This window comes from Anolis sagrei, chromosome 9 (genome assembly GCF_037176765.1).
Source record: "Anolis sagrei isolate rAnoSag1 chromosome 9, rAnoSag1.mat, whole genome shotgun sequence".
Classification (NCBI taxonomy): domain Eukaryota; kingdom Metazoa; phylum Chordata; class Lepidosauria; order Squamata; family Dactyloidae; genus Anolis; species Anolis sagrei.
The window spans coordinates 24071655-24086028 of NC_090029.1; the positions used below are offsets into that span (position 1 = coordinate 24071655).

The window sequence follows — 14374 nt, forward strand, 5'->3', positions numbered from 1 at the left end:
AATTTGAGAAACTGCAAGTCACTTTTGGTGTGAGAGAATTGGCTGTCTGCAAGGACATTGCCCAGGGGACGCCCGGATGTTTTGATGTTTTACCATCCTTGTGGGAGGCTTCTCTCATGTCCCTGCATGAGGAGCTGGAGCTGATAAAGGGAGCTCATCTGCGCTCTACCTGGATTTGAACCTGTGACCTGCTGGTCTTCAGTCCTGCCGGCACAAGGGTTTCACCACAGGTGTGTTGTGTTGGTAATGGGGGTTCTGTGTGGGAAGTTTGGCCCAATTCTATCATTGGTGGGGTTCGGAATGCTCTTTGATTGTAGGTGAACTATAAATCTCAGTAACTACAACTCCCAAATGTCAAGATCTATTTCCTCCAAACTCCATATTTGGGCATATGGAGTATTCATGCCAAGTTTGGTCTAGATCCTTCATTGTTTGAGTCCACAGTGCTCTCTGGAGGTAGGTGAACTACAACTCCAAAACCCAAGGTCAATGCCCACCAAGTCCTTCTAGTGTTTTCTGTTGGTCATGGGAGTCCTGTGTGCCAAGTTTGGTTCAATTCCATTGTTGGTGGAGTTCAGAATGCTCTTTGATTATAGGTGAACTATAAATCCCAGCAACTACAACTCCCAAATGACAAAATCAAATTTTTGAGTGGTGGTCACTCCTTGGGTTAGTTGGTGAATTGTGGCCAAATTTAGTGGCAATTCCTCCAGTGGATTTTGAGTTATGAGTAAGGAAAGACCGGAACCATTGCAATGGAGTGCCTCCTGCTCCCATCCTGGCTAGTCGCTCCAGAAGGATACCATGGTCAATGGTAATGAAAGCTGCTGAGAGGTGAAGGACCAGGAGGGTCACACTTCCCCTGTCCAGCTCTCCATGTAGATCAGTGGTTCCCAAGCTTTTTTTGACCAGGGACCACTTTGACCAGGGACCATTCTCCAACATTAGTACCAAAAGGGTTACAAATCAGGTCAATTTTAGATTCAGTTTGGCTATTTGGGGCATTGATTCAGAAAATTGCATTGGATAGACCACTTCAGCTCTAGTTTCTGATACAGAACATCTGCTATCCAGTAGTCACCATCTTCTCACCCACAGAAAACCATATTTCAGAATCTAGAGCTGATGTGATAGCAATAATCTTTCATGGATAATTACTCTCTCCCATCCCGACATCCCCATTGCCTTGGTACTATAAGAGGGTTTGTCATTCTCGTTGTCGCATGGTTTCGAGGCAACAGTGTAGTAATGGTGAGGCCATGGACCATATTTCCATTCTTGTGGACCACTGGTTGGGAACCACTGCCATAGATCATCCACTAAGGTGGCCAAAGCCATTTCCATCCCATGTCGTGGCCTGAAGGTGGATTGAAATGGATCTAGAAAATCAGTATCCTCCAAAAATCCTTGGAGTTGTTTGACCACCACCAAACAACATCAATCACCTTTAAACGTGTGCATGATATCAATGTCAACTTCTGTAGTCTTTAATGCAAATAGGAAACACATTCACGAGACACTTTGGCTTATCCTTCCTAGAGATGCTTCTTGTGCACAAAGGACATATATCTAGTTTATGAGATTCCTTCTCCTTTTTTTGAAAAATAAACAAACAGGTATTTTGATGGATCTGATTGCTTTTGTTTGTATTTCTGCACTGACATGTTGAGGAAATGAGCCTTCGTTTATGTACCGCATGGTCCTTTATGGTGAATAAAAGGGGTGGTGCGTTTATTTATCTGTGGATAAATGGATCCTAGCATCAGATACAACATGATTAATATTTTGGACTCTTTTGGGATGATAATTTTGCTTGGAGGGAATGAACTGCCACATTTGCAGCCAGTTTGGGGTACTTTGGGTCAGTTTTCAGCCTCCAAATTGATGCAAAGAGGGCTCCGTATATGGACCATGAGCCACAATTGGCCAGAAACACTCATTTGATACATCAATATGCATATTTCCCCCCTTTAAAAGCAGTACAGATATGCTTTGAACTGCCCTTCTTATGCCAAACAATGAGTTAAACTCTTCCATGTAATTAGAAGTCTCTCTTCCCAAACGTTGCTGAAAACATCTGTCCAAATTACAGTTGTGTCAGATTTGGATGAAACAGGAAGGGAAAACCCTCATTGAAAGGGATCTTCTTATGAGGTTTTCCCCAGAATAGGTTGCTGCTGTGGCTTCCCTTTCTTTATATTTCACCTTTTAAGAGGCAGAATTTTCTAATTTGGGAAGGTCCAAGGGCCAGTTTTGCAATGAAGGACCTTCGGGGAACTGCCAAAAAACGCCAACAATGGAAAACCAAAAGACCAACCCACTTCTTGTTTTATTTACCCCATTTAAATGCCACTTTTCCCTTAATTAGGGCTGACAAAAGAGTTTCAGTTTTGCAAAAAAAAAAAAAAATTATCATCCTACTTTTATATCTTATTTTCTTTATTTACTCCATTTATTATATGCCACCACTATCATTATTATCTTTATAGTCCTACTTTTATCTCTTATTTTATGTACTTCATTTATATGCCATTATTATTATTATGTTATCGCCATCATTATTGTCATTATCATCCTGCATTCATCGCTTTTTTTAATTTACTCTATGCCACTATTAGGCCCTCTGGTGGCACAGCAGGTTCAACTGCTGAGCTGCTGAACTGTTTCCAGGGAGCAGGGTGAGCTCTTGCTGTTAGGCCCAGCTTCTGCCAACCTAGCAGTTGACAACATGCATATGTGAGTAGATCAATAGTTATCCCATTTCAGGAAAGTAACAGCACTCCAGGCAGTCATGCTGGCGACATGACCCTGGAGGTGTCTACGGACAATGCCTGCTCTTCGGCTTAGAAATGGAGATGAGCACCAACCCCCAGAATCGGACACGACAGGACTTAATGTCAGGGAAAACCCTTACTTTTACTATGCCACTATTATTATTATCACCAAAATTAATATAATTATCATCCTGCTTTCATCTATTTTCTTTTTTATTCCATTTATATGCCACTATTTCTACTACTAATACTATTATCACTTTAATTATTATTATCATGCTGCTTTCATCTCTTATTTTCTTTATTTACTTCATTTATATGCCTCCTTTCTCCTGGATTAGGACCCAAGGAGGCTGACAAAAGAATTTCAGTTTTGCAAAAGGTGTATCATCATCATCCTGCTTTTATCTCTTGATTGAGCCCCAAAGTGGCTCACAGCTTTAAGAAAATAGAATACTATTTAAAATCCACAATGTACGAAGAGGTATAAAAATAGAATTAAGTCTGCAAGTTGGTTAAAATCACTAAAACGCCTAGAAACTGTTAAAATAATGAAAATCTGTCATAATTAAAACACTAACAATTAAAATACTATAAACACTCAGGGCTTAACCCAAAACAGAGTAGTGCCAGGACTCATTGTTTGAGTGGTGAGTTGACATGAAGGGAAGTCTAATAGATTCAGTATAACAACAACAACAACGACAGCAACAATAATTCCATGGCTGCTTCTCCCCAAGGTTTGAGGCAGGATAAAATACAGTTAAATACATAGATAAAACCTAAGAACATTGGCTCTAGACTGCTTGGACCTAACAATAGGATTCAGGGTGGTTGTTTTTTTAAAAAATATATATTATAAGGTAAATTACTCCTTTTTGGCCAAAATGGCCACATTGGAAAGGTCTTCCTCAAACAGATCTGCTTTCAGTTATTTATGTCACTGGGATAAATTTCATTGCAAGAATCCTTTTTAGGTTCCCAGACACTCATTCCTCATATCTCTTTTCACTTCCCAAATTGGAATGGCTGCTCTGTCTTTCATAAATCTCGGCTCCTTCTTGCTGTCATTGATGGGTTTTCCATACATATTTCTGGACCCATTTCATAGGAATGCTGGCGGGTAAATGTCTGACCTGAATCCACCCTTCCACTGGTTTTCTCCTGCAATTGGTGAGGTGTGCATCTACACTGTAGAACAGTGGTTCTCAACCTGGGGTCCCCAGATGTTTTTGGCCTACAACTCCCAGAAATCCCAACCAGTTTACCAGCTGTTATGATTTCTGGGAGTTGAAGGCCAAAAACATCCGGGGACCCCAGGGTAAGAACCACTGCTGTAGAATGAATGCAGTTTGACACCACTTGAAGTGGCAGGATGTGGTGATTTCAGTTAGGACTGCGGTTAGAGAGGTCCATGCCCGGTGAGCTTCTGCAAAACCGTATCAGCCAGTACACAGAACAAGTTTCTTAGCTTGAAGGCAAAGCAACAGAGGTTTGTTCCAATTTGGCCAAAAAGGACAAGCAATATGCTTCAAAAAGTATAAGCATAAATTCACAGAGAAACACATGACACCTCATACAGTTGTGACAGCTATTCAGGCTTCCCGTTCCCTCTCCTGATTGGCTGAAAAAGAGACAAGCTAGGATCTGTGCTGGGACTGGCCAGGCTCCCTATAGAAAAATAATGTATTCAAATTTGTTCAGCCCCCTCTTCCACAGGAGCGGCAAACTCTCAGCCTCAAGTTGAATGAACAAACATCCTGCATTTATTCTTGTGGGGTTTTTTTTGTTGTGTCAGGAGTGACTTGAGGAACTGCAAGTCGCTTCTGGTGTGAGAGAATTGGCTGTCTGCAAGGATGTTGCCCAGGGGCTTCCAGATATTTTGATGTTTTACCATCCTTGTGGGAGGCTTCTCTCATATCCTCGCATGGAGAGCTGGAGCTGACAGAGGGAGCTCATCCACGCTCTCCCCGGATTCAAACCTGCGACCTGTCGGTCTTCAGTCCTGCTGGCACAGGGGTTTAACCCACTGCCACCGGGAGCATTCTGGTGACAAACAGGATAATCTCTATCTGCAGACATAGATAAAAGGTTTTGATAGTTATCTGGCTTGGGTAATACCTGGAGGGATCCTGGTCATGGTCTCCTTCCCCAAGGAATTATGTAAACTGGGGACATGGAAAGGTAGCTGCGTCCTAGATACATTTTAATACATTTCATTTGATATAGTTTATACACTTTATACTTTTAGGAACTGGCGCAGGACATAAAAGATACAAGTTACACAAAAATCAAGGTGATACATTTATTGAAGGATTAGATATAACACAGTTTGTAGGGTAAAGCTTCTGCTAGGTCCACTCTGGATAGTGCTTTGACATTTCACTACTTTGGAACCATGGAGAATGTTTTAAAAATAAAGAAAAAATCATATATATTGCTTGAAGTCTCTTAGTAATCTATTAATATTTGGGGGGGCAGCAGGGGGGGTTGTCTGTGGCTTGACAAGAAGGGCTGAAAGAAGTAATTGTCCTCAGCTTTTCCTGAGATCATTGGGTTGTGTGTTTATCCTGAATTGTGTCCAATTCTGGGAACCACAATTCAAGAGAGATATTGACAAGCTGGAATGTGTCCAGAGGAGGGCAACTAAAATGATCAAGGGTCTGGAGAACAAGCCCTATGAGGAGCGGCTTAAGGAGCTGGGCATGTTTAGCCTGAAGAAGAGAAGGCTGAGAGGAGATATGATAGCCATGTATAAATATGTGAGAGGAAGCCACACGGAGGAGGGAGCAAGCTTGTTTTCCGCTTCCCTGGAGACTAGGACGCAGAACAATGGCTTCAAACTACAAGAGAGGAGATTCTATCTGAACATGAGGAAGGACTTCCTGACTGTGAGAGCCATTCAGCAGTGGAACTCTCTGCCCCGGAGTGTGGTGGAGGCTCCTTCTTTGGAAGCTTTTAAACAGAGGCTGGATGGCCATCTGTCAGGGGTGGTTTGAATGCTATATTTGTGCTTCTTGGCAGGGGGTTGGACTGGATGGCCCATGAGGTCTCTTCCAACTCTTTGATTCTATGATTCCAAGCAAACAAACCCATTCCACCTGCTTCTGCACTAGAACTTCCATTGCATCCCAACCCCATCTTGGATGAATTAGCTGCTCCTAATCTGGAGATTAAGTGTCCAACTCCTTGCACAGAAAGCCCGCCTCCTTCCTTGCTCCAAAAATACCATTCCTTCCTTCTGGTTTTCTCTCGCATTCATCATAAATATTTAGGAAGGATGAAAATATGATCTCTATTTTTTAACTTGGTTATTTCTGTGGGCAGAGGATCCGATGTTGAACTGGGAAGCCAGTACGTGCGCCAGAGCAGAGAGAGAGAGGTGCCGATGAAATTGAGGACACAAGTGTTTTTGCAGATTTTCAATTTCCTTTCAACCAGATCGGCTTTCATTCTTTTGAGGATGGAAGACTTTTTCACACTGTACAACTATGTGCCCTGCGCAGTACTTTGGAGGCATGGCAGTTAAAGGGAGAACAAACTGCTTCACTTGTGTAATATGATAAGGAGACTTTAGGGCTCTCACAGCTGTAGTCAATGGAGCAAAGGGGAAGAGTCTCAGGGTGAAAGAACTTCCTTAAAATTAAATTTAGACCTGAAATCTCATTGTTTTGAGTAGTCTTACTTATAGACAATTTCTGGGGTTCAAGTCCTTTTGGCAAGGGGTTAGCTAGATATTGAGATCCATCCTTCTCCTCCAGGCGCTTCTACACTGTAGAATTGATGCAGTTTGACACCAGTTGAACTGCCAGGACATGAGAACCTTGAGCTTTCTCTGCCCAAGAATGTTGCTGACTCCCCAAACTCCCAGTATTCAATTGCATTGGCTCATGGGAGATGCATGGGGTCAAACTGCATTAATTATAATATAATAACACTTTATTTATATTCCATTCTATCTGCCTGAGAGGGACTCAGAATGGATTACAATATACACAGGTAGGCAAACATTCTATGACTTTTAATACAGTTAAATAACAATGACACACAAATACACAGAGCAGAAGTAAAGTCTTCCCCTTTTATTTCTGGCTTCTGGAGGTGGTGTTCAACTCCAGTCATGGAGAGGTGCTTTTTTCCATCTCCAAGCCAAGGAACCTGTTGTCCATAGACACCCCCTTGGATGAGTTGCCAGCATGGCTGCATGGGCACCTTTATTACCTTCCCACCAAATTGGTATCTATTGATCTACTCACATTTGCATGTTTTTGAACTTTATGTTGGCAGGAGCTAGAGCTAACAGTGGGAGCTCACCCCGACCCATAGCTTTCAACTGCCAACCTTTAGGTCAGCAGATTCAACAATTCAGTGTTTTAACCCATTGTGCCACTGTGCCCTTACAGCATAGATGCTCCCAGAGTTATCAATCAGTGAGGCAGAAAAGACTTTTACAACTACCACAATTCTACAGCCTGCTCCAGTTGGCAGTTAAAATGGTATCAGACTGAGTTAATTGAACAGTATAGGTGTTCAATTAACTCATGGAAGAAACATTAACAACCTTAGATATGCAGATGATACTACTTTGATGGCTGAAAGTGAGAAGGAGCTGAGGGGTCTTCTAGTCAAGGTGGAAGAAGAAAGTGCAAAAGCTGGGTTGCAATTAAACATTTAAAAAACCCAAGATTATGGCAACCAGACTGATTGATAACTGGCTAAAAGAGGGAGGAAACATGGAGGCCATGACAGACTTTGTATTTCTAGGTGCAAAGATTACTGTAGATGCAGATTGCAGCCAGGAAATCAGAAGATGTGTACTTCTTGGGAGGAGAGCAATGGCCAATCTCGATAAGATAGTGAGGAGTAGGGACATCACACTGGCAATGAAGATCCACATAGTTATAGCAATGGTATTCCCCGTAGTAACTTATGGATGTGAGAACTGGACCATAAGGAAGGCTGAGCGAAGGAAGATAGATGCTTTTGAACTGTGGTGTTGGAGGAAAGTTCTGAGAGTGCCTTGGACCATGAGAACATCCAACCAGTCCATACTTCAGGAAATAAAACCCGACTGCTCATTGGAGGGAAGAATAGTAGAGGCGAAGATGAAGTATTTTGGCCACGTAATGAGAAGACAGGAAATCTTAGAGAAGACAATTATGCTGGGGAAAATGGAAGGAAAAAGGAAGAGGGGCCGGCCAAGGGCAGGATGGATGGATTGCATCCTTGAAGTGACTGGCTTGATCTTGAAGGAGCTGGGGGTGGCCACAGCTGACAGGGAGCTGTGGTGTGGTGTTGTTACTGGAGGTCACAAAGAGTCGGAACCGACTGAATGAATGAACAACAACATAGATGTACCCAAAAGTTTGGATTCCCATTGCACATCCATGGAAACCTATTGGGTGACCTTAGATCAGGTCATTCTCTCTCAACCTCATTGCCAAACCTCCTCTGAAGAAAGCAAGCCAAGCAAATCCCATGATAGCATTGCCTTAGGGTCGCCATTTGCCAGAAGAGACTTGAAGGCACACAACAACAAAATGGAACACGTTTTTTGTTCCTGGTTTATAAATGTCATTTACTAATTCGTTCTATCATAAAAACGTGAAAGAAAATTTATTAAACTGCAAAAACTTTTGTTTTTGCGGGAGATTCTGTAGCACATTTTTCAATAGTTTTTCAATGAGTATCTCATAGAGTCTCAATCAATTCAATGTAGTTTGTGGCAGGCACAAAAAACAATGTTTCTGGAGTATAACAACTACTTTCAAAGTAAGGACCACACAATTAAACAGGAAATAATGCTTTCAAACCAGGAACAGAATATGCACATTTTGTTACACAATGCAATAATCCAATTGACACCTCTGTTGCCTTGACTTTTTTCTTTCCTTCTAAGGCACAACGAGATGCATACCCATAAAAATCCTGTGGTTTGCTCTAGAATTTTAATAACCTAAACATCTCCCACCCGACCGTGATCCCAAAGCTATATAAAGCTTTGAGTCATACAGGCTCCCAGCGATGGAGGAAACCAAAACTCAATAGCAGACATAATCATGAAAGTGGCAAAAAAAATCTTGAATGGAAGAGGCATTTGGGGGGCCTTTTTGGACAATGACACATTGTTTTCCACTGGGACTGAATGTTAAATTGTTAATGATCCGTCTGGATTGGATTGCATGGAAACTCTTCCATTACTTTAAAGGCGGATATAAGGATTAGCTACTAAATATGTCTGGATAGTGACTCCTATTCAACATAAATCCTAATATGGCTAGAATCTTGTTACTAGTTCCAAATAACCCCAAAGATCAGGCATGGGCAAACGTGGGCCCTCAGGGTGTTTTGGACTTCAGTTCTCACACTTCCTAACCACTGATAGGCTGTTAGGAAATGTGGGAGTTGAAGTCCAAAACAGTAGTATGTTAGGAATAGAATCATAGAATCAAAGAGTTGGAAGAGACCTCATGGGCCATCCAGTCCAACCCCCTGCCAAGAAGCAGGAATATTGCATTCAAATCACCCCTGACAAATGGCCATCCAGCCTCTGCTTAAAAGCTTCCAAAGAAGGAGCCTCCACCACACTCCGGGACAGAGAGTTCCACTGCTGAACGGCTCGCACAGTCAGGAAGTTCTTCCTCATGTTCAGATGGAATCTCCTCTCTTGTAGTTTGAAGCCATTGTTCCGCGTCCTAGTCTCCAAGGAAGCAGAAAACAAGCTTGCTCCCTCCTCCCTGTGGAATTGTGGGAGTTGAAGTCCAAAACATCTGGAAACACCAAAACACCAAAAGACATGTCTGTCTTAGATGTATCTAAGGATGTATCTAAGGTGAATCTTAGATCTGGGCTTTAGCACAGCAGGTTAACCACCAACTGCAATAAATGTTGCCAACCGAAAGGTTGACAATTTGAAGCCCAGGTCAGGATGAGCTCCTAGCCTTTAGTCCAGCTTGTGCCGACCTGGCAATGTGAGTAGATAAATAGGGGAGATATTAAGCGGGGAGATATTTAAAGCCCCCATAAGGAAATGCCAGAAAAATACTGGTAATTCAATCAAGAAGGAAGTTTACAAACAAAGCTTTTTGGCAGGGAAAGTGGAGTGACAGCAACACCCATGGCTGGAACTAAGCACAGCCTCCAAGATGCCGAAGATGGGAAAACCTATATATACTTCTATCTATGTACAGTTGTCTGTCTTGTCAGTATATAACAGCACTGAATGTTCACCGTATATGTGCTTCTCTCTGAGTCCCCTTTGGGGTGAGAAGGGCAGAATATAAATACTTTAAGTAAGTAAATAAATAAAATATGGACTGCAAAATGAATGCAATTTGACACCCCATTGACACCTTTGGCTTCTTTCTGTGGAATCCCAGGAGTTGTAGTTTGGGGTGTTTTTTTTATCATATCAGGAGTGAACCAAAACAGTTGTATTGCATTAAAAAACAAACAAACAAAACAAACAAAACACAAAGTTTGCAAGCTTGGTATTCTATTAAATGTCCTTTGACCAGTAGCTGGCCACTTGGAATGCCTCTGGTGTTGCTGAAAAAAGGTCCTCCATTGTGCATGTGGCAGGGCTCAGGCTGCATTGCAGTAGGTGGTCTGTGGTTTGCTCTTCTCCACACTCGCATGTCATGGATTCCACTTTGTGACCCCATTTCTTAAGGTTGGCTCTGCATCTCGTGGTGCCAGAGTGTAGTCTGTTCAGCGCCTTCCAAGTTGCCCAGTTTTCTGTGTACCCAGGGGGGAGTCTCTCATTTGGGTTTGAGCCTGCCATTTTTGGACTCTCGCTTGCTGAGGTGTTCCAACAAGTGTCTCTGTAGATCTTAGAAAACGATTTCTTGATTTAAGTCATTGACGTGCTAGCTGATACCCAAACAGGGGATGAGCTGGAGATGTCACTGCCTTGGTCCTTTCACTACTTCCCAGCAGATGTTAGGTGGTGCAATACCGGCTAAACAGTGTAATTTCTCCAGTGGTGTAGGGTGCAGACACCCCGTGATAATGTGGCATGTCTCATTAAGAGCCACATCTACTGTTTTAGCATGGTGAGATGTGTTCCACACTGGGCATGCATACTCAGCAGCCGAGTAGCATAGCGCAAGGGCAGATGTCTTCACTGTATCTGGTTGTGATCCCCAGGTTGTGCCAGTCAGCTTTTGTATTATACTGTTTCTATCGCCCCCTTTTTGCTTGATTCAGGCAGTGCTTCTTGTAGGTCAGAGCATGGTCCAGGGTAGTTTGGTGAGGACCCAGCACACAATGACACTATTCCATAGCATTAATCCTCGGCAATTAAAGTGGCACCAATCTGCACTAATTCTACAGTGTAGGCGCGCTAAGTGTTGACTCTCAAGCAACAATGGACTCAATGAGCCTACTTTCATGGGAACTAACCAAAAGGATTCAGAAAAGTAGTTCTTTCACCTTCTTTGGGGGCTTGGACGAACCATTTTATAGGAAGGTTTCTCTGGAATGGAAAGGAGGAGAAGGATTTTTCAGGCTGCAAAACCTTTGACCCACCTAAGGACCCTTTCCCATCTAATCCACTTTGATTGGTGTGTGTGTGTGTATGTGTGTGTGTACAAAAACCCATTGTAGTTCCAAGAAACTACAGCCAAGAAGGCCGTTTCCTGTCCTTCCTTGCAATCCTCCACTTTCTTCTCCAGCTGATATATTTAGGAACTTAAACTCCGGATTCCTTCCAGCTTTGGCTTTGGGTGATTTGCAAAAGCTCTCTGTTCCAAATGAGAATTAGTACTTGTTTAGATTGCCTTATGAGTCCCGGCTGTTGATGGGAGCTGCTGGTGTTGGCTGAACTCTTGCCATATTAATACCTCGACTGCAGCCGAGTGGTGGGACAGATCCCCTCCATCATCCCAAAGTCACTTGCAGAATGTCTTTTGCGGCAAAATAAAAGTGATGTAAGAGGAGAATCGGCAGTGGAGGAAGGTCTAAATGCACACGGTCTGTTTGTCTAAAGGAGGTTGCATACTCACCCGGGTTGAATACTTAGCACAGCAATCAGACATTGTAGGGTTGAGTCATGTCTCACTGGTCATCCTAGCAAGTACAGTATTTTCCATGCCCTTGGTTTAAAATAGTGGTTTGGTATAAAATTTGCTGACAGGGACATTGGCTGCAGGGTGTGGCATTCATGGCTCCAACTTCAAAGAAGATGCTATGCAACAAGAGTTAGATGTGACCATCTGGTCCAACCCTTTGGTCAGTCAGGATCTCCAGCTAAAGCATCTCCAGCAAGATGTCCAGACTCTTTATGGAGATGTCCAGAAAAGGAGATCCCACTATAGTGGGATTTCTGACAAAGTCACAGGGAGGGGACACCACTGCAAAGGTGGTCTACACTACTACCTGGAGTTGTTGTTGTTTTGTCATGTCAGGAGCAACTTGAGAAACTGCAAGTCACTTCTGGTGTGAGAGAATTGGCTGTCTGCAAGGATGTTGCCCAGGGGACGCCCGGATGAATTGATGTTTTTGTCATCCTTGTGGGAGACTTTTCTCATGTCCCCGCAAGCTGGAGCTGATAGAGGGAGCTCATCCACCTCTCCCCGGATTCGAAGCTGCAACCTGTCGGTCTTCAGTCCTGCCGGCACAGGGGTTTAACCCACTGCGCCACCGGGGGCTCCACCTGGAGTGAGACAACTATCCATGTTGTATATCCTTGGGAGGAGTAGGGATCTCCTCAGCCAGTCCACAATCCTGGAGGACCGAATGGTGGGTCCCAACATCCTGGTTGTGCCTGCCATTCACTTATGCAACGACAAGCCTGTCAAACTCGATGCTATGGAATCCTGGGATTTGTCGTTTGGTGCCTTCAAATGGCTGTTGAACCTATGGACAGAGGGACAATTATTATTCTTTACATAGTGGTTTTCTCTCTTTTGTTTTTACCCAGTTTTGAATCCCTGGATTTAATGAGTGTCAACTCCCATCCCTTTTTTATGATCCGCCTTGTGGGTTGCGAATGATAGGAATTGCAACCCAACAGTTCTTTTGGTTCTGAGCTTTGGGGAATGGTTAAAGGGCATTTTGGAGTCAGGCATCAGACCCTTGTATCTAAATTCAGACCTTTCTCTCCTGGCTGATCAGACAAAAACTGCAGCCTTCCAGATGTTCCTGTATCACAACTCCCACCAGCTTTAGCCAGTATGTCAGTATTCAAAGTTAAAAACCACAGCGCCCCCTGAATCGACCTTAAAACAAAACAAAAGAAAAAAAACCCTAACCATTCAACTTCCTAAGATCCGTGACTCACACATTGTATTTTCTTTGCATTGGGAACACTGTCTCTTCATCTCAGACACTTTGCTTCAAGACGACTTCTACAGTGTTAAAACCAGTGTGTTCAGATGCAAGTTATTATTGCAAGGTTTCCTTCCACTATTTCCTGCCTTGCAAGACCTCATTGCAGTCTCATATCCTAGCTCTACAGCGTATCGTTCTGACTTTTTCAGGGAAGAATTCCGTCATCTGAAATATTTTCTACCTTCTAAAGAGGAACCAGGTTATTATTCCAATGTTGCAGGAAACCCACCAAGTTGTTGGTCTTCTTGAATAGAGTTATCCATTCTGCTTGCCTCATTCTGTCCTTCAATCTTTCTCTCTCTCTACTGGTCTATTCCTCCAGGTTGGTGGTAGGAGCTCCATATGAGACCAGCGGCCATCAGAAGACCGGCGATGTCTACAAATGTTCAGTGAATGGCGAAACCAACAGTACCTGTTCCAAACTCAATCTCGGTAAGGGATAAATAAAAGGCACTGTGAGCTTCTTCTGTCTGCAACCCACTGCAATGGCGATGTTGAGCCACTTATCTCTCTGCATTCATAATTTCCAGGCACTTCCTGGATTCTTCTTCAGGTTTGTGGTATTTTCAAAGATGTAAAGTTTATAAGCATTCACAAAAGCTTCAAGATCCCCATCAACAGCTGCTTTGTCCCTCCTCAGCCCTGACTCCGAGTTGTTTGCTATCCTTAGGGTACCATGTTTAAGAAGTAACTCTGGTGAATCCATTCTGAAAAGTAATTGAAATAATTCCTTTTATAAAATGGCACCAAGGAATTGGAAGGGACCAAAAGGCAATCTAAGGCCTTCTGTAGCATGTGGAGTGATGTTCTGTCCAAATTAAGGGTTTTCCAGTGCTTTTTGAGGTTTCCTGGAATGCCTCCAAGTGCATCAAGTTCTCTTTTGCCATAGTTGTCCAATTTCAGTTTGTAAGTCCTTGTATTTTGTGATCTTTTTCAGCTTTTTGTCCTCTACTCTACTCTCACCTGGTCCTGCAATGTCTATAATAAAAACATGTTTCTATTCCACCACCATTATATCTAGTCTATTATGTGGCAGGCATTTATCTGGTTGGATTCTAAAATCAGAGTATTTTTGCTTCTTTGTTTTCAATGGTCTTTTCTAGCTTGTGCTCATACCAGGTTTTATTTCAGAATGGTCATTCTTCATACAAAGATTCTATTATTATTATTATTATTATTATTATTATTATTATTATTATTATTTGAAACACAACAAGATGAGTCCACAGCAAACAAGATCACTCTGCTGACTGTTGAATTGGATCACA

At 42.7% G+C, this 14374-nt stretch overlaps 1 protein-coding gene across 1 annotated transcript in view; it reads left to right on the forward strand.

Moving 5' to 3' along the window:
- ITGA11 (integrin subunit alpha 11) overlaps positions 1–14374 on the forward strand; it is an 80947-nt gene that overhangs the window by 16811 nt on the left and 49762 nt on the right. Inside the window, exon 3 of the mRNA XM_060755385.2 lies at positions 13429–13538. Coding sequence (XP_060611368.2) covers positions 13429–13538 — 110 coding nt within the window. The remainder of the gene's footprint in view (positions 1–13428; positions 13539–14374) is intronic.